General features: G+C 39.8%; 2 protein-coding genes and 1 pseudogene across 5 annotated transcripts in view; 1 reads left to right on the forward strand and 2 right to left on the reverse strand.

Moving 5' to 3' along the window:
• Window positions 1–2,538, reverse strand: part of TRMT6 (tRNA methyltransferase 6 homolog (S. cerevisiae)) — an 11,530-nt gene extending 8,992 nt beyond the window's left edge. Inside the window, exon 1 of one of the 2 annotated variants that reach the window (XM_006894232.1) lies at window positions 2,261–2,538. Coding sequence is in view for 1 of the 2 variants with exons in the window: in XM_006894231.1 (XP_006894293.1) it covers window positions 2,261–2,379 (119 nt within the window). In the remaining variant the exon portion in view is untranslated. The remainder of the gene's footprint in view (window positions 1–2,260) is intronic. The other variant, XM_006894231.1, reaches the window with a different exon arrangement.
• A 1,994-nt stretch (window positions 2,539–4,532) lies between these two features.
• The window catches only part of MCM8 (minichromosome maintenance complex component 8), a 36,391-nt gene continuing 20,503 nt past the window's right edge, over window positions 4,533–20,420 (forward strand). For 2 of the 3 annotated variants that reach the window (XM_006894233.1, XM_006894235.1), the window contains exons 1-9: window positions 4,533–4,674; window positions 5,268–5,351; window positions 6,286–6,368; window positions 6,769–6,918; window positions 9,148–9,251; window positions 9,833–10,031; window positions 12,175–12,260; window positions 14,586–14,737; window positions 15,002–15,197. In XM_006894233.1, the coding sequence (XP_006894295.1) occupies window positions 4,533–4,674; window positions 5,268–5,351; window positions 6,286–6,368; window positions 6,769–6,918; window positions 9,148–9,251; window positions 9,833–10,031; window positions 12,175–12,260; window positions 14,586–14,737; window positions 15,002–15,197 (1,196 nt within the window). The remainder of the gene's footprint in view (window positions 4,675–5,267; window positions 5,352–6,285; window positions 6,369–6,768; window positions 6,919–9,147; window positions 9,252–9,832; window positions 10,032–12,174; window positions 12,261–14,585; window positions 14,738–15,001; window positions 15,198–20,420) is intronic. The other variant, XM_006894234.1, reaches the window with a different exon arrangement.
• On the reverse strand, window positions 19,423–20,056 carry LOC102859332 (annotated as a pseudogene).

Below are 20,420 nucleotides of genomic sequence, written 5' to 3' on the forward strand. Positions count from 1 at the left end.
CACACACACACACACACACACACACACACACACGCACGCACACACGCACACACACACACACACACACACACACACACAAACACACTCTCTCCATTGACTTTGCTTCTTTACAGAATCCAGCCTAACACACGCACCCTGACTCCAATAAACAATGCCAATTAGATATGCAAAGAGGAAGGGGAGTAGCCACTCAAGCTGATGGGGTCGGCCCAGGGTGACGACATGTGGGCCATATGTGGGAAGAAGTGGGATTTGCAGTCTTCTTAGAGAGCCAGAATTGCTGCCGCCCAACCAGATGAGCGCAGCCCCAAGGGAAAGAAGTCCAGCCTGAGCTTCAAGGGTCAGGATTATTTCTGTTTCTAAATAAGATGGAAACAAAGCTGACTAGAGTGCTTCCATATACATGTCTGCAGACTTTTAGATCAAAAGATGCTGCCTCCTAAGTCTGTCTCCTTGGTAACGAAAAATGTTTTTAGGTAAAATTATTACACATCTTTACAAAGTACTCTCAGACACATTTCAAAAGAAAATTACTTAACTGGGACAGTATAAGGAAAAAAGAAAACACAAGGTTATGCCAGGATGGTCATTATCAAGATAAGTAATTTGGAGATAACTCACTGAACTACATACATATAATGTAAAGGATTTTCTGCATGTGTGTTATTTTCAGTTAACAGTCATATGATTACTACTGGCATTATTTGAGTATATGATGGAATCAACACCATCTAACACCAGCAGCTTTCTGGTGTTCAGTAAGCTGTTCTTACACTGCACTCAACTTATCTGTCAAAGCTCACTGCCATTGTGTTGGCACAGATTCATAGCGGACCCTCTAGTAGATTTCTGAGGCTGTAAATCTTAGGAAGACATTGCCCATCTTTCTCTTGTAGCACCATTGTTGTTATTGTTGTGTACCATACAGTCGGAACCAAACCACAGCTGACCCTCCAGTGGGTTTTCAGAGGCAGTTAATTGCATGGGAGGAGATTGCCCATCTTTTTCCTGTGGAACAGCTGGTAGCCTTGTACCGTGTGCCTTTGGGACCGCAGCGCAGCTTCTTACTACTACGCCACCAGAGCTCTCTAGTGGATCTGAATTGCCAGAGAGGTATCACCTTTGGGTTAGCAGTTTAACTCCTTATCCACGGGGTCACCGAAACTCCCTTCTTGTCAAAAGTACTACAAAATTAACCAGCTCAAAGGAAAAGCTGGTTGTGCTTCTCAAACAATCAAAGCCTTCAAATACATTCTCAATATTTATAGTCGGCTGGGATTTAACAACTCTGTCCCCTACTCTGAAAAAGTTTTAACAACCGCCAAGAACCCAACATATCAGGCTGTTAACCAAAAGATAGGGAGCTCTGGCGGCCTAGTGGCAAGAAGCTGCGCTGCAATCCTGAAGTCCTGGTTCAAGGCCACCAGCCACTTCGCAGGGGCCGGATGGGCAATCTCCTCCCTTTCGATTAATGGCCTCTGAAAACCCACCTGAGGGTCTGCTACAGTTTGGCTCCTTGGTACACAATAAACAATAACAATAAAAATGTCAGGACTTTGAATCTAACAACCATTTGGTAGCAGAAAGAGGAGCAGTCTTCTCCAATAGAGAGTCACAGCCTTACAAACTGGATGGAAAATCCCTAAGAGCTAAAACAACTCCACAGCGATTGCTTGTCAGCAGCGAGTTTGTCCCTTGGTGTAAAACGAGAGAACCTCAAATACATTCTACACTCTACAGAAAATTTCCCCCTATCTAATTATGTATAAACTGATGTTCTCCTCAAGACAGACTCAACAGGCTGAACAGTCAAACTCAAGATCGGGAAAGATTCGTTTTTATGGAACCGAATGCTGGCTGAGGAACTGGAAAGAAAAGTCTACAGTGAAAAGGACCAAGAGAAACGGCGAGGAAAGGGGGAGACCGGAAAAGAAGAATGCATTCTGTCGGCAGTGAAGATCCCATAATCCCAAGAACCTAGAAGAACTCCAAGCCAGAATCCCATTCTGAGGGCCAAGAGTGAGATTTTGGAGAAGTCTCTCTGTAAAAAAGAGGCAGAGGGATGTTGCAGGCCGGGGGCCTACCTAGTATGAGCAACAGGGAGAGATCGGAGGAAAAGCAGACTGGTAACGAGGTCTGGGGATGGAGACCCAGAGGACTAAAAGTGGGACCTCATGGGAGGGTCTGCAGGAAGACAAGGAGAGAAGGGGTATCTTGCAGGTGTGGTCGGCAGATCCCTAAAGCTAGCGATCTGACTTACTTTCTCCGCTGGACCTGCACCGCTTTGAAAACATCTTCCCGTTTCAGCACCACGAAGTCGCCGTCACGGATGCAGTGGCCTCCGGGCTGCGGGCTTGGCTGCTCCCCAGCACCCTCCATGACGTTTCGCCCGCTCCTCTGCTCCGAGGGGTGTCTCTCCAGCTCCTCCTGCCCGGCTGTCTGCGTCCACCCGCTGCACCTCCCACAACCCGGCAGAACCCGTAGCCCTCGAACCAGCACCGCCCCCACGTGCGGAGGCTCGCTTCCGCTTTCCGGGCCCGGCTGCGCAGCCGCTTCCGGGAGCCTTCCCACTTCCGTCTGGTTCAACGCTCTGATTGGCCCGGTCCCGCCCCTCCCGTTTTAGCGCCTCGTGGGCTGGAAGTTACGTCATAGAGGCGCCAAAAAGGAATTTGTTGAAGGGTTGAGATTCGGCTCGCTGCGTTCTCAATTTCGGAGGCTTTCGGTAGACGCTGTCACGGTCGCTGTGCAGAAAGTGAACTTGAGCAGCTCTGCCACCGGGGATCCGATTTCCCTTGGGGACATCGGGACGGCTGTTGCTGGAGGACCGCGCGTCTTGGGACGAGTTTGCTCGGACCTCTGAGTATCCTTCCAGTCCCGTCCAGCTTCGGCCCCGGGAGGAAGGGACCCCCGGGCCGCTCCCACCGTGAGCTGGGAGAGCTCTGGGCTCTCTTCACCTTTCACGTAAGCGCTACCCAGGAGATATTACTACAGTACAATATTTAACGAAATACAGGCGCTTAACGGTTGACTCTTATTCTCCAGTTCTACTTTCTTGCATTTGTATTGCAGTATTTGCTAGTTCCTAATTATCATATTTATCTCGCTTGAGAAGTTATTGGCGTCTCGTGTTATCGGAGAACAGTCCTGAGAGTTACGTCTAGTATGGCCTAGATTATTTTTGCCCTCAAGTCGTGTCTGTTTAGTTAGTAAATTATTTAAACCTGTTGAAATGAAGATTCCATTAAACTCATAATGAACCCCACTGCAGTGTACGGATTATTCTTGTTTTTATCCTTCAGATATCAATTTCTTAAAACTCTTATTTCAAAGGTCACTCATTGTGGTTTGTTGCTTCTCTTGGGGAACTGCCTTTGTAGACTTGAATTTTTAAAGAGCAGGTTATCTTCCGAAGTACAAAAAAGAAAAATGAAAGGACAGGGAATTTATTTACAGTATTCTAGCATCTATGTAACTAACTGTGTGCTACTGGCTCCAAAGAGTTCATTTAATCAGTCATGACCTAAAACGTGTCATGGTTCTGGTATCTTTTTTAAAATAATTGTAAATCTTCCAGGAAATTAACTTCTTTAGCCTCAAAAGATCAGAAAGACTAAAGCATCAAGATACTTCCAACTAAAATGTTTATGACATTGCAGGACTGGCCGCCTGTAAGAGTCAAGTGGTACATCTCAAGTGTCATACAGGGTAGGATTGTTTGCCAGCACTGCTTTATAAACTGCAAACAAATTATCCCATAGTTAAATACCTGCCTTATTTATATCCTAGAAACAACATATAGTGCTTTTCTTTATTTTTGTCTCATAAATACATAGTATATTTAGTTCAACAATATCTGTTGTTAGGTGCCATCACGTCGACATAGTGAACTGCCCTGTCCTATGCCATCCTTATCATCTCTGATCTGCTTGAGCCTGTCAATAGTCACTGTGTCAGTCCATCTTCCTGAGGGTCTTCCTCCTTACAAGCATGATTCCCTTTTTTAAGAACCAGCCCCTCCTAACAATGTGTCCAAAGTATATGAGACAAAGCTTCACCATCCTTAATCCAAAGAAGACCGCGTTTGCACTTTCGCTTAGACATATTTGTTTGTTCTTTTAGCAGTCCACATGGGATATTCAAATCTACCTTAAAAAGACAGCGTAGTGTTTGGGGCTTGTATCATCGTGTACCAATTTGCAAGCCTATTTCCTAATCTTAAGATATATTCATTTCCTCTCACAATTTTAATACATTATAAGGCTACTGTTCCCAGTACATGGAGTTCTGGTGGCCTCGTGGTGAGGAGCTGCACTGCCAACTCAAAGGCATGTGGTTCAAATCCACCGGCTGCTGTACTGTAGAACATCAGGTAGTGTCCTTCCATGCAGTTTACTCCCTCTGTAAATCCACTGGAAGGTCAGCTATAAGCTGATTCTGACATTTTAAAGCTTTGCATCCTTTGGCTAAATGAGATAGTAGTCAACAAATCCCTTTGTGGTTTTGGTGAACACTTTTCTAATCTTTTAGAAGACATGAGTGGAGAATATAGAGGCAGAGGATTTGGGCGAGGAAGATTTCAAAGCTGGAAGAGAGGCAGAGGTGGTGGGAACTATTCAGGAAAGTGGAGAGAACACAGACCCGGACTAATTAAAACCACAGGGAAGCATTCTCCTGGTAAGTTGAGAGCAAGGATTGTTCAGTTTTGGTTTTTTCATCAAGGAGGTCTATCATAACAATAATTTCATGTGTCTGTTAATTCGTGGAGATCTTTAGTGTCCCATTTTGTAGGGAGTTGTGTTGTCAACCCCAAACCATGCCTGTCTGACAGTCACATTTCAGCAGTGATTTCCATAGGTGGGCAGTCTCATCTAGTGCAGTTTGTTATTGTTGGATTGCCTTAGAGTCGAGCACGACTCATACCGACCCTATGAACAAAAGGCCTGAAGCCTTTCTGTAACTATCAACATTATCAAAGCTCATAGGCTTTCCAGAGACATACTGTTTTTACACCCTCACAAAGCCAATGGAGGGTTGGTTAGCTATGCGTCCCTTCCAATGTAATGGCAACGAGTTGAGTTGTTTTAGTTGATAATTACTTGTTTGCAAGTAGTTAAAATTTGGCATTCCTAGTGAATTCTCTAATTCAGACACTCTTAATATCATATTAGGCTCTCCTTGTTGAAAGAAGCAGCAGCTTAAAAAAGTCAGTTTTGCTCTATGTCTGCTGACCTAGTATTTGAGCTTTTTGTGGTGTTTTTGTTTTTCAGAACAGACCCCACAATCTTTGCAGTTACAGTCAACACTGGACCAGTTCATACCATATAAAGGCTGGAAACTTTATTTCTGTGAAGGTAGGGCTAAAAGTTTGAAAAAGACCATCAGTTATATTTCTACAAATTGTATAACTACATTTCTTTATAATTCATTCGGCTTACTAATTCTATGCCCTGTTCTTATTTCACCAAAATAATTGGGTCATGTTTAGGTTTAGAACATTTTAAGTTTTGTTTCATTCAGGAAAACAGAAGCCACAGTAGGCATTTCAGAAAGTAGAATTAATGCAGGACATTGCATAGACATAGGGAAAGTTGAAAAAACCAAAAGGGAACACTACAGACCTGTGCTCAGGCCACTGGGAGGATTGGAACTAGCTGCTGCTGGTGTTTGGTGGTGCATGGTATGTGTGACAATTGGAGCTGGACACTGAAACTGCTCTAAGCAATTACTAGACTGGTCCTAAAAATAAAATTCAAGAGATGCCCTAGACTTGGCCAGCTGTATGTCCAAGCTACTTCATTGTATTGCTTCTCTGTGGGAGACCAATTCTAAGATGTTTTACAACTTTGTAGTATTAAGTATAGCTTTACAATTTTCAGTTAGTTTTTATTTCAGCAAGAGATTTGACTAATGGCATATTGGATTGGTAGAATTTATTTGCAAAGACTGATAGTATTCAGAATAAAAGTTTAGTTCATATGTATAGCTTTAAATTTGTTATGATTTTTGGTTGAAACTTTATCATGGAAGCTACTTGAAGTAATATGTCCTGTTAAGTATCAGTGATTTAGTACGAAGATTCCAGTGCTTTTAGAGAGAAACCTATTTTCCATCTACATTTTATATTATGCAAATCTAAACTTGTTTTGGAATATTAAGTGGTTCTTTTTAAAATATAACCAAAAGACAAAACAATATAAAAAAATCCCTACCATGTGTATGTCTGTCTTGTGAGAAATAATGCTTGCCTTTTTCATGGTGGTGGTAATGCTATGTTTGTTGGATTAGTTTACAGTGATAACTCTCCTTTTATTGAGAAGATTCAAGCATTCGAAAACTTTTTCGCACGGAACATTGATTTATATGATAAGGTAAGAGTCTTGCACATACAACTCCTTGGTCCACCTTTATGTTTTCTTACTGACCTTTGTGTTTTCTTACTGACCAGTGTGGTCGAGGTGCTAGGAGTTACAGTCATAGATATTTGATTCAGATCCTAGATCTGCCACTGACCTGCCGTATGGTGTTTGGTGAATATGTTTCTCTGTCTCAATTTCTTCCTCCACTAGCTAGAGAGAACAACAGTATTAATGCGTATTACATAAGATTCTTAAGAAGCACAAGTTAATAATAAAATATTAGAACTGTGCTTGACACAAAGCTAATACCTTTGTTCCTTGTAATCACTTTATAACAACATGTAATAAAGATGTAATTGAACAGGTGATTATCTTTTCAAAAGTTACTTTTCCAAACCATATTATTTTGTAGGATGAAATAGAAAGAAAGGGAAGTATATTGGTGGACTTTAAAGAACTGACTAAAGATGATGAAATCACTGACCTGATACCAAATATAGCGAATGAGCTAAGGGATACACCTGAGAAAACCTTGGCTTGCCTGGGCCTGGCGATACACCAGGTAAATATATATTTAATATAAACTTTTGTCACATTTGTTTTATGACATTCATTACAATCCCGTCATTATAAGAGCTTTCTTCTTGTCTTGTCCCTGTGACACTGGTTTCCATTCCGCCTGTCCCTTACTGCCCTCTGAGCTCTTTCCTTGGGGAAATGCTGCTCTTCCGATCTTGTATAGTTGATTGTTCTGAAGAGTAATCACCTCCCTAGTGTTATTGTTCACATTCTAGTCTGTTGTTTTTGTGACTGAAGGTTGAACCACAGGGGTGAGTTTAATTCCAAGCTCAAAAGACTTGGCTTTTGGAAAGGGTGGCTCCTTGGAGGCAAGGATTTTGAGGCTCCATCTAACATACTTTGGACATGTTGTGAGGAGAGACCGGTCCTTGGAGAGGGACATCATGCTTGGGAGGGTGGAGGGACAGCGCAGGAGGGGAAGGCCCTCTATGAGGTGGATTGATTCAGTGACTGGGGTAATCAGGATGGGAGTGTCAGAGACAGTGTGATTGACACAGGACAGAGCAGAGTCACAAACAACTCGACAGCACATAACAGCAACAACAACAAAAGACGTGCAGGGGCCATAACTGTCAGACCATTCAGCCTGGCCACTTGTATGATTTTGCATTTCCTTCCACCTTTTTCTCCACTTCTGTCTGGAGCCCTCTCCGGTGTCCTTTTGGAGCAGCAGAAGCGCTAGCAAGCGGATGCCATCAGTTTCCGGTCTCAGGATCCTGGAGGCTGAGGCTCACCTGGTTCATTAGTCCTTCATGCTGATTGTTTTCCATGTGATTTTATTGGCTCTTTCTTGCTCCAGTTTTGTCAGAACTCTCAAAGATTTTATAGTGACAATAGGTTGTGGTTAAGATAGCTATTACCAACAGATGTTGACTAGAACTGACATGGCAGTTCCTGAAAGATTCAATTTAAGGGAGCTCTGGTGGCCTAGTGGTAAGAAGGTGCACTGCAATCCCAGAGGTGCATGGTTTGAATCCACAAGATGCTCTGCTGGAGAAGGAGGGGCATTCTTCTGTACCAGTCAGATCCGATTTGACGGTACATGCACAAAAAAATAATAAAGTAAAATAAAATTTAAAAACAATTCCCTTTATATCTTAAAAGATAGCATTTGTTCAGTATAAGCCAACTTACCTAGTACAGGTGACTCCTGGGTTATGAATAAGATCTGTTCTTAAATATAGCTTGGAACAGGTCATAGAGTTCTTTATTTAGTCCTATGTTAGTGGATGAAAAGGCTTAAAGCCTTGATGCTGATTTAAAAGGTACGTGTGCATCAAGTGAAGGTGATTGTATTGAAGAATTTGTTATGTGTAGAAGTTCAAATCATCTCAAAGTGAGAGTAAATTTATATAACATTAAAAGGCAAGTACATAAAAATATAAAAAGTAAGGACAATTTGGAGTTGTCTGTAAATTGGCCATTTGAAACCTGGGCCACACTATTATGTTTACTTCTAACTTAAATTAATTTAATCTAATTAAAGATTATGCAGGTGTTTCATTTTGTCTGTAGTAAGCTGTATACGCCTAGGGAAGGCTACCTGGTGCCCCAGTAGTAAACATGGAACAAAAATACTAACTTCAAATCTAGGTCCGTAAGATCCTTCAGTATTGCCACGCAAGGCTAGAGTTTGTTCTTCAGTTCTTTCTGTTGAGAAATGCCACAGATGTTCCTTCCTTTTGGTTTTCTGACTCTGGCTCTGAACATTTTGTTATAATACTTTGCTTTGTCTTCTCCAGCTGCCCTTGGAAATCTTCTATTCAGCTCTTCTACGTCAGCATTTCTTACCTTTATTTGGGTTGCTTTACATTATGTGCAAGTTTCAAAGTCTTCTGACGTGAATTGTCTTTACTTACTGTTTTTTAATGACCTCTTGCTTTTTTCATGGATGTTATCCTTAATGCCATTCGACAGCTCATGTGGTCTTAGGTGGTTAGTGAAGAAAATTCCATGAGAGCCAAAATACAACCTTGGGTTTATCCCACCTGAATTTATAAACTGTCTCAAGAACAGATTGAATGTATTGAACATTAATGACCAAGGACCAGAGGAGTTGTGAGTTAAAGATAAGATTAAATATAGTTAGATTATAGTTAGATGTCAGCTATTTAAAGAGCTTGAGGTAAGAGTTCTGTTCATATTCTCTCTAAAAGTTCTTCTTAAATATGTTTTGTTTTCCAACTTCTGAATAAATATCTGTCCTGTTTAGATATTAACTAAGGACCTTGAACGGCATGCAGCTGAATTACAGGCCCAAGAAGGATTGCCCAGTGCTGGAGAAACCATGGTAAACGTGCCACACATTCACGCGAGGTGAGATCTTAGCCTGTTAAAATGTCATTTAGACTAGGGCGCTGAAGACTGGTTAGGAGTGAAAATCTCATTTTATAGACAGGAAATCCATCCAAAGAGTACAGAGGTCCTCAGTCAGAATGGATCAGTATAATAAAATGAAATATGAAAGAAATAAGGCCTTTTTTTGGTCAAAATAAGCCGACTTCCAAACTCATGTAAAAATTAGGTTACATTTATGTTGTTCGTTCAGACTGCTGTGTGGATTTAATAATCCATGTAATATGTTAACAGACATGATTGTATTTTGTTAGAGTTTCTAAGTTACTGCTAGACTCAGGGAACATATGAGAGAAATCATTTTGTTTTTCTGGAGTTCATGCTCTCTTTCAGATTTTGAATTTTCCTTAGGAGAGATGAATTAGGCTAATACCAGGGTTTCCTTTTCCTTTCACAATTTTATAGAAAACCTCACGGCTTGTGAGGGACCAATTAAATGGAAAACTTGAGCAAGGAATGATTTTATTCTTGTGAGATTTCTGAACTATATTCTACCCCATCTTTCTCTTCATAGGTAATGGAATTCCTGTTTTTGTTTTTAGAGTGTACAACTATGAGCCCTTGACACAGCTCAAGAATGTCCGAGCAAATTACTATGGGAAATATGTTGCTCTCAGAGGGACAGTAGTCAGAGTCAGTAACATCAAGCCCCTTTGCACCAAGATGGCTTTTCTGTGTGCTGCCTGTGGAGAAATTCAGAGCCTGTCTCTTACAGATGGAAAATTTAGTCTTCCCTCAAAGGTAGTATCATATTCTTTAATTTATTTAACTTAGTAGGAAGGCAAATCGGTTTATAGAAGATACTCCCTGATGTTTCTGAACACAGCTTATTTTTTCTTTATTTGCTTTTGTACAGTTTTAAAACACTTCAGAATACAGAAAGCTTAAATATTCTTGCACTGCCCCAGATTCTCATTTTTCCAGCTGTGTTCTATGTGTTCTTTTAAAGATACAAAGTGTCATGGTTAGAATTCAAGTCTCTCTTACTTCTTACAGAGCTTTAGTGAGATAGTCCATAGCGGGCTGTGCTGTTAACTCGAAGGCCACACCTCTCTGGTTGTTTGAATCCCCTGGTGGCTTCTTGGAAGAAAGAGAGTGATTTACAATCTCAATCCTCAATGCAGGATCAGCTCTTGAGTCAGATCAGCAATGATTTGAGGTTGTTTTAGCTTCTTGCCTGTCTGTACCATTCTCAGAAGCGACCTAACATTAATGTTGAACTAATGATGTAAGTTTAACAGCAAGATAACTAAAGGATAAGCCCCAATCTGAGTTGGCATATGTTAATATTTTAACTCCACCTAACACAGCAGACATGCCATTGCCTTTTATGAGCTTGCCTTGGAATTCCTGCAGCAACACTTTGTCACAGGCCGCCTCAGATTCTAGGAGAGGGACTATTTAGACTTGATCTTTTGAGAGGGAAGTGGCAAGACTCTGGGAAAACTGTGGGTAGATAGTACTACGGTCATTTTTGGAAATTATAATTACCATCATTTCTCTCAGTGAACCTTGACACTTTGGGAATCTTGAATTCATCTCGAGATCGAAACAGTGACTTACTAATGAAAACTGGGACACATCTTGTTTATGTTAGTGTCTGACAATGTGATACATTACCATTGTACAAACCATGCAGCAAACAGTGCAAAAGAAATTTAGATAAGAGATGTGAATTGAGTAGACTCAGCAAAGGCTTGTGAAAAGAGGAGGTTTGAGACTGGGTATGTGGTCTTGATGATTGGAAGCAGGAGTGGCATCCACTTCCGTAAATAGCTTGCCTCTGGAAACCCTACGAACTGGGAGAAAGGATGAAAGTCACACAAGTGTTGAGGACTTTCATTCATAGGGTCACTGTGAGTCACCTACAACTCAATGGCACTCAACAACAATAATGTCTTGATGACAGTGGACATTCAAAGATACGAGGATTATGTGGCACAAAAAAGAGAGTGCTTAATGTGAGAGACACGTGAGGAGTTTTGCATCCTCACAGCTAGGTTAGTGCCTCAAAAGCTCATCATAAAGAATTCTGGAAGGAAGTAGGACGTCCACAGTCAGGGACCTTTCCAAATTACTGAGCAACAATGTTGTTAGTTTGAGGACTACAGTGTGCCTGATTCAGACTGTGGTCTTTTCAGTCACTTGCTTTGCTGCTGAAAGCTGGACATTGAGTGAGGACGACAGAAGAAAAATTGAAGCTTTTGAACTATGATATTAGAGAAGAATACTGAATATCTCGTAGATTGCCAAAAGAACAAACAGATTTGCCCTGGAGAAAGTGCAGCCAGAGCGCCCCCTGAAGATAAGGATGACAAAGTTTCATCTCTCATACTTGGGGCATATTGGTAGGAGAGGCTATCCTTGGAGGACACCATGCTTGGAAAGGTGAGGGGATGGCAAAGGATAGGAAGACCCTCAGCTGAGTGGATTAACTAGTCATGTACAGTGACTACAGCCATGGGCTCTAGGGTGTCAGAGATTGTGAGGTTGACACAGGATAGTACCATGTTCACATATCTTCTACTAGGGTCACTATGAGTCCTACTCAACTCAGCCTCAACTAACAACAGCCTACTAAATGTAAACTTACAAGAATAAAAAGAGGAAGACCTACAAGAAAATGGGTTGAAACAGTGGACACAGCAATGAGTTCAAACTCAGCAACACTTGTGAGGATGATACGGGACTGAGCAGTGTTTCCTTGTACATTAAGTGGCTGTGACTTGGAACTGACTCATTGGCACCTAACAACAGTGATATTTTACCATCATGAGGCCAATTTTTAAAAATCCAGTATTAAATGAAGCATTATACCTTGAATTCCCTGAGATATAATTGATTGTAGTTAACAGAATGTGAATGTGAGTCAATCTTGTTGCAGTGTCCTGTGCCTGCTTGTCGAGGGAAGTCATTTACTGCCCTCCGGAGCTCTCCGCTCACAGTCACGATGGATTGGCAGTCGATCAAGTAAGCAGTCAATCATACTTTTTGAGTGAAAGGCAGGCTGTATATAGATAGATGTCTCTAACGCTGCTGGGTTAATCTGTAATCTTATTTAGTTGTACTGTGATTTTTATCTTTGAACAGAGATAACGTGTGTAATAGGTTTATTTGCTGAAAAGTTTTGCAGAAATGATAAGAGCTTTTAATTGCAGTTTATTCTGTGTCAGATTCCAGGAAAGAATTTTTTTTTTTTGGTAGTATTTTGTTTGGTTTTTTTCTGTAGCTATATTATGTCCTCTTGCTACTGAGAAGCAGTTCATTTTATATTTCAGGTATGTGATTGATTGAACTGGAAAGAGACCATAATCAAAACCATGAATTCTGTAATGAGCTATGATTGAAATGATCTGAAGTTCTGAAATAAAGAAGCTTTTAGAAATGGCCATGTTTCATTTTTGACTGTGATATGTTTCAAGAAAACCTTAGACTTATGCAACAATGAATGAATCAAAATCTAACTTTTCTGTAAACGTTTGTTAAAATCACAATAAAAGAAAAAAAATTGGACTTAATTCTTGCTTTCAGTTCTTCCATTTCTAAGGCCTTTCTTCCCTGTGTGATGTTATCGTTTATTTTCTAACCATCATTGCACAGCTCATCTAATGAAAGCAATAAACAGCTTTCACATTTATATGATCATGTAAGTGCCCTACAAACAGGGAAATGTAATACTTTTGTCACTGAATTTTTTTGTTTTGCTTGCTTGATCCCCCCCCCACCCCTTTGTCTTTTAAAGGAAAGGGATTTAAAGCACATCAAGGGAACCTTTTTTATACTCTACTAGTTGTTGAGAATTTTCCCATGTTTCATGTGATTCACGTTTAGATTGTAGATTTGTTAAGACATTTTGTTTTTCAACTAAGGTTTTTAAAAGGCCAATTTTACTTCTTACAGTATGTGTCCACCACATCACAATTTTCCATTTCCTGAATACACTATGTTGTTGTTGCGTGCTGTCAAATTGGAACTGAATCATAACTGACCATCCATCTGGAATTCAGAGACAGTTAATTTTATGGGACGAGATTGCTACTCTTTCTCCCACAGAGCAGGTGGTAGATTTAAACCTCCTACTTTTGGGTTGCCAGTGCAAAAGTACTATAGGATACACAAAATCCACCTTATACAATAAAAGTAGAAAAACCTTCCTGGGCTGGCTTAAATTGTTCACCCGAAGGCCTGCTGTCATGTAGGTATTTCATTACACTGTTGAGTTAGACCTACTGTTTTCTTGGCCCCTGTATGTGTATTGGTAGATTTCCTCCCCTATATTTTTCTCACTAAAGAATTCTCCAAAGTAAAATTTCAGACAGTACATGAGATATAAAACCACCAGGAGTTCTTGCCTGTCTGAAAATACTTTTTTTCATATTAATTTTTATTAATCTTTTTTTCCTATTTTTTTAAATTTATTATTTATTTCAGTAAAAATTTACGGAGACTTTGGATTTCCATTCATTCATTGTTGCACTTTTTCCCCCCTCCCAACCCTCCCCCGTAGTACACTACCCTCTTGGAAAAGTAAAAGAAAAGTTCTTTCATTGTTTTACAAACCCTCCCCAAGGTCCACTCCACCATGTAGCCTTCACTCTAGACTCCTGCCATGACAAAAATACCTAATCACATATCCCTTTTAAACAGTTTTCTCCCTCATCTGTTTCAATGCAATATACATTATCAAACCCATCTTTCTCAGTCTCTCCCCAACCCCTGGGTCAGTCCTATTTTACAACAGTGGCACCATGCAGTATTTGTCTTTTTGTGATTGAGATACTTCACTCAGCATAATGTCCTCCAGGCTCACCCATTTTGAATATATTGCATGAGTTCCTTGTTTTTCAATGCAGCATAGTATTCCATTGTGTGAATATACCACAGCTTCTCTTTCCATTCATTTGTTGATGAGCACTTAGGTTGTTTCCAACTCCTTGCTATTGTGAACAGAGCCACAATAAACATGGGTGTGCATATATCTGCTTGGATGTCACTTATGGTCTCTTTGGGGTATATTCCCAGTAGTGGAATTGCTGGGTCTAATGGTATCTCTATTTGCAACTTTTTGAGAAAGCACCATGTCGCCTTCCACAGTGGTTGCACCATTTTACACTCCCACCAACAGCCTTCTCCCTGTCATATCTGTTCGTTTTTTTGGCAGTCCTGAGATACTCAGTACTCTTCTCCACCACAGCTCAAAGGCAGCAATTCTTCTGTTGTGCCAAATGGTTAGTATGTTGAAAAAATAATCCAAAATCAGAAAGTACACTAACTGAACATTGTTGAACTTCTCAGAATCCAGGAACTAATGTCTGATGATCACCGAGAAGCAGGTCGAATTCCTCGAACAATAGAGTGTGAACTTGTTCATGATCTTGTAGACAGCTGTGTCCCCGGAGACATTGTGACCGTTACTGGAATTGTGAAAGTCTCCAATGCTGAAGAAGGTATACTATAACTCTTCCTTATTTTTATTTTCCTCCTGTAATAATTTGGTTTGCTGTGGGTGTTGTGTGGTGGGTTGTTGTTGGTTTTTTTTGTTTGTTTGTTTTGTTTTTTAATATTGATTGATTTGGTTTTAATGTGCTTTGGAATCTTCCTCAAAATCCCTTTTTTCTTACATAGGTTGAACTTTTCCTTTATGATTTATTAATTTCTGTTGACTCTTTGCAGGTAAAAGAAAATATCTTTTATTGTATTTAAATTTACAGGCTCTAGAAATAAGAATGACAAGTGTATGTTCCTTCTGTACATTGAAGCTAATTCTGTCAGTAACAGCAAAGGACACAAAACAAAGACCTCAGACACTGGATCTAAGCATGGAGCAATGATGGAGTTCTCACTTAAAGACCTTTATGCCGTCCAAGAGATCCAAGCTGAAGAAAATCTGTTTAAGCTCATTGTCAAGTATGTATGAGATTAACAAAAGTTTTATTAAATAAATGCACATCGGTATGTTCTTGGCTATAAGTAAAAAGCTGAAGTAAAAAGGACTAGCATAGAGTCTGGGGGTCAAATATACATGTTTTTGTGCTGTTTGTGAGCAAGGAATGGCTTTCGCATTTCTAGATGATGAATGGAGGAATTAAGACTTTCATGACATGTATCATTACGTGAAAAAATAAATTTCCGCTTCCATTAATAAAATGTAACTGGTGAGCTATCATAACTCTTTCGTGTATTGTCTATGACCGCTTTTGTGCTCCTGTAGCAGAGTGAAGTAGTTATTGACAGAGAGCATTTTTTGATCTCTAGCTCTTGATGGAAAGGGTTGCTGTCTGGTTAAAATGATACAGAACATTTCCTATCATAAGTTGTGAGACAATGACAACACTCAAAAGAGGGCAGGAATGATGAAGTTTAAACATTTCAGCTAATCAAGAAGGGTTTTGTTTAATTCTGAAAAGTCAAGAAATTAAAATAGAAGTCTTTTACAGTCAATAAGTATTCTTAGTATTCTGTTTCCATGTTATTGCCATATAGTAGAGAAAGAAGAAACAAAGTATTTGCTTTAGTGGTTAAGGGCCTTTCTTTAAAGAAAAATCTAAAATTACAATCCTGCTTCTGCCACATTCTTCTAGTGTGATATTGATACTGTTACTTAACTTCTTCTCCCTGTTGTATCATCTTAAATAATTTCTGCCTCTTGAGAATTGTTTTGGGAATTAAATGAGATTTTATAATGTATCCAAAAGGGGGGGGAGGGAAATCCCTGTTGCCCTCAAGTGGATTATAACTAAGAGAACAGACTAGAACTATGTCATAGCGTGTCCATGACGGTAAATCTTTGTGGAGTCAGGTTGCTCCATCCTTCTGAGTTCGGCTGGGGAGCTGGAAGCACCACCTTTTTGGATCGTAGCTTAGCACTTGTGGCCAGAGTTTCCTTTATTTAACCTAATTGTTGTGGTGTGATGTTTGTGGGTTTTGTTGTTAGGTATGGTCTCATAGCAACCCTATCAAAAATGAATCCAGACCTGGCCCCGTCCTGTGCTGTCCTCATCATCTCTGATATGCTTGTGCCCGTTGTTACAGTCACTGTGTCAGTTCATTTTGTTGAGGGTCTTCCTCTCCTTCACTGACCCTCCATCTTCCAAACATGATGTTTTTTTCCCAAGGACTGGCCTCTCCTGACAAAATGACCAAGTATACGCGACAAAGTTTCCCATTCTTGTATCTAAGGAACACCCTAGTTGCATTTTTTCTGACATATTTATTCGTTGGGCAGTCTGTGGGACAGTTAGTACTCTTCTCCAACACCACAACTCAAAGGCATCAGTTCTTCTGTTATACTTACTCATTGTCTAGCTTTCATTTGCATAGCAAGCGATTGAAAAGACCGTGATTTGGTTCAGATGCAGTATCAAATTGACATTTTTTCTCTTTAGGACTTTGGAAAGGTCCCTCACAGCAGATATTCCCAATGCAACATGCCTTTTGATTTCCTGAGTGCTGGTACCAGGGGTACTGATTGTGGATTCAAGCTAGATGAAATTGTTGACAATTTCTTTTGCTTCTCCATCTGTCCTGATGTTGGTCCACTGGTGAAGATTTTTGTTCCCTTGATGTTGAGATCTTCCACAACAAGCATTTCAGATCGTCTCAGTTTTAGTAAGCCCGGTTGTGCCATCTGCATAACGCAGGTGGTTAATGAGTGTTCCTCCAATCCTGATGCCACTTTTCTTCATGAAGTCTGGTTTCTCGAATGATACTGATTAAATAAGTATCCTTTCTCCATACTTGTTCTGAGGGGCTGTCAGTTCCATTCTGACTCATAGTGACTGTAAGTTGAGCAGAGCAGAACACTGCCTGTATTTTCACCATCCTCACAGCTACTGTATTTGAACCCATAGTTGCAGTCACTGTCTCACTGCATCTCTTTGAGGGTCTTTCTTTTTATAACTCACCTTTACCTTACCAACAGTGATATCCTCTAGGGACTGGTCCTTCCTGGTAACATGCTGATAGTGTGGAGACAAAGGCATGCCATCCTTGCTCCCAGGAGCATTCTAGCTGTACTGCTTGGGAAATGGATTGTTCTTTTGGTGGTCTGTGATATGTTCAGTATCCTTTGCCAACACTAAAATCCAGATATTCTCATTCTACTTGAGTCTTCCTTATTGATTGTCTAGCTTTTATTTACATGTGAGGTAACTGAAAATACCACTTGTCTGCCAGTTGTACTGTGGTAGCTTAAGTACTTGTAGTTGACTATAAGTGGTGCTGTTATTGGAGAAAGTTTTCATTTTCTTTAATAAATTCAAGCAATTGGTGAAAATAGAGGTGTTAGGTGACAAATGTATATAATTTGAAAGATGAAAAACCAATCTGGAAGTGCACTGTATTAGAAAATCTTTTTAACTTTTCTGTTAGGCTTGGGATTTGAATTCTAGGAAAATTTCGTGGTGTAAAATTAGGAAAGCTGTACATCAGGGTTGTTTCACCATACTTTGCATGCTGAATAGACAATCTGAGAAGCTGGACTATGTAAGGAGTATTTTGACATCAGGTTTGGAGGAAGACTCATTAACAATCTGCATTATGCAGATGACATAACTTTGCAGAAAGTTAAGAACACTTCAATACCTTGCTGGTAAACATACCTTAACATGAAGAAACAGAAATTTCCCACAATTGGGCCAATAAGCAACATTTTGATAAAATGAGAAAAGTTGTCATTGGTCAAAAATTTAATTCTATTTAGATCCAAAATTAATACCCATAGCAGCAGTATTTTAAATCAGGTGACATATTACATTGAGCAAATCTACTGCAAAAGACTTCTGTAAAGTGTTAAAAAGCAGAGATGTTGCTTTGTGGGTTAAGGACTATTTCTGACCCAAGCTGTAGTATTTTCATTATTTACCTCATAGGCATGTGAAAACTGGACACAAGAAGAGGGAAGAAGAATTGAATTAATAGTGTTGACAAAAAGTCCTGAGTAGAGCAGACTGTCCAGAGAATATAAACAAAAAGGTCTTGGAAGAAGTGAAACTAAAATGCTCCCCAGAGCCGAGACTCTTGTTTCTTTGTCTTAAGCATGTGAGGCAGAAGGGGCCATCCTTGAAGAAGGATATTATGGTAGAAAGTCAGCAAAAAATATGAATACCTTTAAAAAGATAGAGTGACACAGTGGCTATCATAGATTGTAAGGAAGTTTTAGGAGTGGGCAGTGTTTCTTTCTGTAACATATGTTAGAACAGACTGGAAGATAGCTACATGTTTATTTGACTCTTGGAAACACCGGTAGGAAAATACAAGTGAGACAGAGAAAAGAAAGCAGTCAGCATATGGCACCTTAAGAAGGAAAAGAAGTTACCCCTAATACTGGGATTTCTGTTCTTCAAAACCTTTGGCAAACTGAAGAGACTTTTTCCCCATCTAAGGTCTTGATTTAAGTGTACCCTCAGAAATACTAAACACTCCAGACTTCCGGCCTGCCTAGCCTGCCGCTGGTGCATCTGTTGCCGTCTAAAGCCCTTAGGCAAACAGGCAGGTGCTTGATAGGAAGTCAGCAGGGACTATGCCGGAACATGCTGAATGATGAGTTTTAGGCAGGACACCAGTAGCTTTCGTTGGAGTTTTTGGATATTAAAAAGGAGTCATAATTCCCTTACCATTTCTGATTATAGCTCTTCTACCCTGTGCTTTTTTGTTTATTCTTTGTTGGTATAATTGATAAATTATATAAAAATATATAAATTCTTTTATGTTCACTTAAGGGTCTCATTTATCCTGCCTCTTCGACTTAAACTGTTAGAGAAAAAGACTATATTTTATTTAAAATCCTCAAGTGTTTAATTCATGATTTATTCTAGTGGATTGACTGTTCAGTTTTCGGTTGGTGGGTTTTTTTTGTTTGATAGGAAAATATATTTAAATAGTAAAACCTCTACATGTAAAGGACTCATTAGAGAAGAGTCTCTATGATCATTTAAGCCAGTATTTTGTTTTGGGGGTTTTTTTAAATACAATTCATGTCAGGTCTAAGAATGAGTTGCTTATACTGGTCTGCTACAATTGGAAACATGGATAGCCAACGAAAACAATTAAAGATCAACGACTGAATGATACAGAGGCAATTATTTGATATAACACTACAAAAAGTTTATGATTGGATATTGTGTGAAACACTTCATCTAGGAGTGGCTTCTAAAGCAGCTTTTTGGGTTTCCATAAAAATACAATCTTCTGTATCAAAGGAAGGTATTTCAATAATAGGACTGGAGTCTTCTATTTTCAAGTTCAGTGATTTCTCCTGTTCATATCTGAGATCTATATTATCATTCATTTGACTACCCTGCTCGTTCAAATCCAAAGGTTTATCTGGGGCCAGAACTTTTAACTTCTTCATCTTGTAGGAAGCTGCAAATTACACTGGGTGAATTAGAGTAATCATTATCATTGATTTGCAGCCATTCAACACTGCCTATGTTTTCTTCTCCTTTTCTGTCAGAAGAATTCTTGTCATGCTGAGTTTCTTCATTGTATGGCATTTGTACTTTTGCACTGTTTTACTATTGCCTTCTGCGTCACATTCTTCCACATCTTCTTCAAATATAACACAGGTTCCAAGAGCATCTTCATTCTTCCTAGCAAATATAGTTGTCCACTTGCGTAACAGGCTTCTCAGTGTCAATTTCCAAAACCTTGCATTTATTTTCTCATTTTGAGAGAAAGTCTGAATCAGTACTCGCTGACAGTTCCACCAGAACCAACTGCTCTTCCTCATCCCATTCTTCACATGTGGATTCCTCGGCCTCTGCCATGATTTCACCTCCACTGTCTTTCCCGGCCCCTTAGCCTCGCCCTCACAGGGCTGCCATCTTGACTATGGGCAGCAGCTTCCTGAGATCGTGCCCTTCCTCTTCTTGTCTACAGACGTCTCTGGCCAGAATGTGACCATTCCGTTTTAAAGATAACTATTCAGTAAAACACAGGCAAATAATCCTAAAATGAAAGACCATTAATACAACAATTTTCAAAATCAATTCTGGAAAATGGTCAGAATTATAATTTAATAAAATGCTTCAGAGGTATTCACAAGCTTGATTTTCAGATCATGCTTTGTTACTAGATTAAGAATTTTGAGAAATTTGCTGTCATAATAAAGTTTTATGAGTTTCTAAGGGG

This window comes from Elephantulus edwardii, unplaced genomic scaffold (genome assembly GCF_000299155.1).
Source record: "Elephantulus edwardii isolate Elephantulus edwardi_28Jun2011 unplaced genomic scaffold, EleEdw1.0 scaffold00138, whole genome shotgun sequence".
Taxonomy (NCBI): domain Eukaryota; kingdom Metazoa; phylum Chordata; class Mammalia; order Macroscelidea; family Macroscelididae; genus Elephantulus; species Elephantulus edwardii.